General features: G+C 34.6%; 1 protein-coding gene across 2 annotated transcripts; it reads right to left on the reverse strand.

Annotated features, from left to right (window-relative positions):
• Positions 1–360: 360 nt before the first annotated feature.
• On the reverse strand, positions 361–1,516 carry LOC116182329 (focadhesin-like). Of its 2 annotated transcripts, XM_031502858.1 has the most exons (4): positions 1,310–1,516; positions 1,062–1,265; positions 551–825; positions 485–498 (listed from the first exon to the last, which is right to left on the reverse strand). In XM_031502858.1, exons 1-3 carry the CDS (start codon positions 1,480–1,482, stop codon positions 576–578), a joined length of 627 nt encoding a protein of 208 aa, XP_031358718.1. In that variant the 5' UTR covers positions 1,483–1,516; the 3' UTR covers positions 485–498; positions 551–575. The 2 variants fall into 2 exon arrangements, with proteins under 2 accessions (XP_031358717.1, XP_031358718.1); XM_031502857.1 differs by having other exon boundaries at positions 361–825.
• Between the last annotated feature and the right edge of the window lie 7 nt (positions 1,517–1,523).

The following is a 1,523-nucleotide window of genomic DNA, read 5'->3' on the forward strand; positions in this document are numbered from 1 at the left end:
GGCACTGACTGCCCATGCGCACATCTAATGCTTGGAATATCAGATATGTTTGCCTTTAACAGAAGCATCTGTGATTAAAATTTCAAAAAGATATCTCGGTAAAGAAGACAGTTGATATTCGCATGCGCACATTAATTTGATGTTTACAATATGCGATACGTTTGCTTTTACTAAAAGTATTTTTCGTTAAAATTTCAAAGAAATATCTCCATAAATAAAAAAGTTACCATTGCACAGTCTGATTTTTACTATATATATGGTTATCTGTGGTTAAAATTTCAACAAAATATATTAATAAATGAGAAAGGGGACATTGCGCAGCCTGCGCATGCGCAGTTTAATCGTCGAGATTTTCCTTGGCTCAGGTGCCAGTGCAATACGCTACCGAATGCAGAAATAATCTAAATATCTGAAAAACTGTAGTAGTTAAGGCCTCGGACAGACGGATGGACAGAAAAAGTTGCTGCAATAGCGCACCCAACTCTGTTGAAAAATGCGCTACAAATGTCAAATGTAAAGTTAAAATAATGACAAATGTGATCACTCTAACCTTCTGAGTGCAAATGTCTAACCTTCTAATTGCATCGGCACCTATACCTACCTGTTTTTGAGTGCACTGGCAAGCTAGTATCCAAACAATTACATAATTCCACAAGAACTTCATCAACAGGAAAACAACTCAATGCCTTGTACGCAGCACATACAACGTCTTCATTTTCCGAGTTAATTGCATAAGAAAACAATTTTTGGATTATTGAACTAACGACGACATCCGAACACTCTGATGCGTCAAAGTAACTTACTTCTGCCATAAACTCGCAATACCTGAAATACATTATGAATTCAATAGTTCGAAGCATGATTGCACGATTGTTTTATACATTTCAAAGTAAGCTTAGAAACAGGAATGCCAACATTAGTCAAACATAAGCAAACAGAGAGATTCTTTTAATATATTATTAATTCCTTTAAATAGATATAGCAAAGCCTAAGCGAATTGAATTTTTTTCTTTAAATTGAAAAGTAATAATGTAAATATTTCATTTATGTAAAATATATACCTTTGAATAACATGCGCACGAGCTTCCTTCTGAAGAAGTGGTTGTAAAGCATCCCATGTACTACTAATACTTATAATTCCGCTTTTACATAAGAGCACAATTCCTTCTAAAACCAAAGAGGTCGCCACAGTCCCGGCTTCACCTTTACATTTATTTAATATGTCTGATAAATGTGAAACTAATTCACTACCATAACGTTCTGGGCTAAAACAAACGGTTTTTTAAACACCTAACAATTATTCGCTTACCTTTTCAAACAAAGCTGTTTGCCAACATAAGCTTTCATAGTATAAAATTCTATTTTAGCGTTCTCACTTTTTTCAGTAACGCCCGAATCAGCTAGTAGGCTTTGTAGATGTGAATAACATTTATTCTTGGTTTCCCAAAGGTCCAGATATAATCGCAAGTAAAACGACTTCATTCCCTCGATCCCTTTCCTTGTAAGATCCAAGATATTTAAAA

Source organism: Photinus pyralis, unplaced genomic scaffold, assembly GCF_008802855.1.
Source record: "Photinus pyralis isolate 1611_PpyrPB1 unplaced genomic scaffold, Ppyr1.3 Ppyr1.4_unclustered_Scaffold4740, whole genome shotgun sequence".
Lineage (NCBI taxonomy): Eukaryota > Metazoa > Arthropoda > Insecta > Coleoptera > Lampyridae > Photinus > Photinus pyralis.

What these genes read in the sequence shown, in the direction of transcription:
- LOC116182329 (XM_031502857.1), bottom strand. Translation starts at nt 1,482, where the DNA reads ATGAAGTCGTTTTACTTGCGATTATATCTGGACCTTTGGGAAACCAAG. An exon ending in AAACAGCTTTGTTTGAAAAG is followed by an intron (nt 1,266 to 1,309) that starts GTAAGCGAATAA and finishes CGTTTGTTTTAG; the next exon opens with CCCAGAACGTTATGGTAGTG. An exon ending in CGTGCGCATGTTATTCAAAG is followed by an intron (nt 826 to 1,061) that starts GTATATATTTTA and finishes AATGTATTTCAG; the next exon opens with GTATTGCGAGTTTATGGCAG.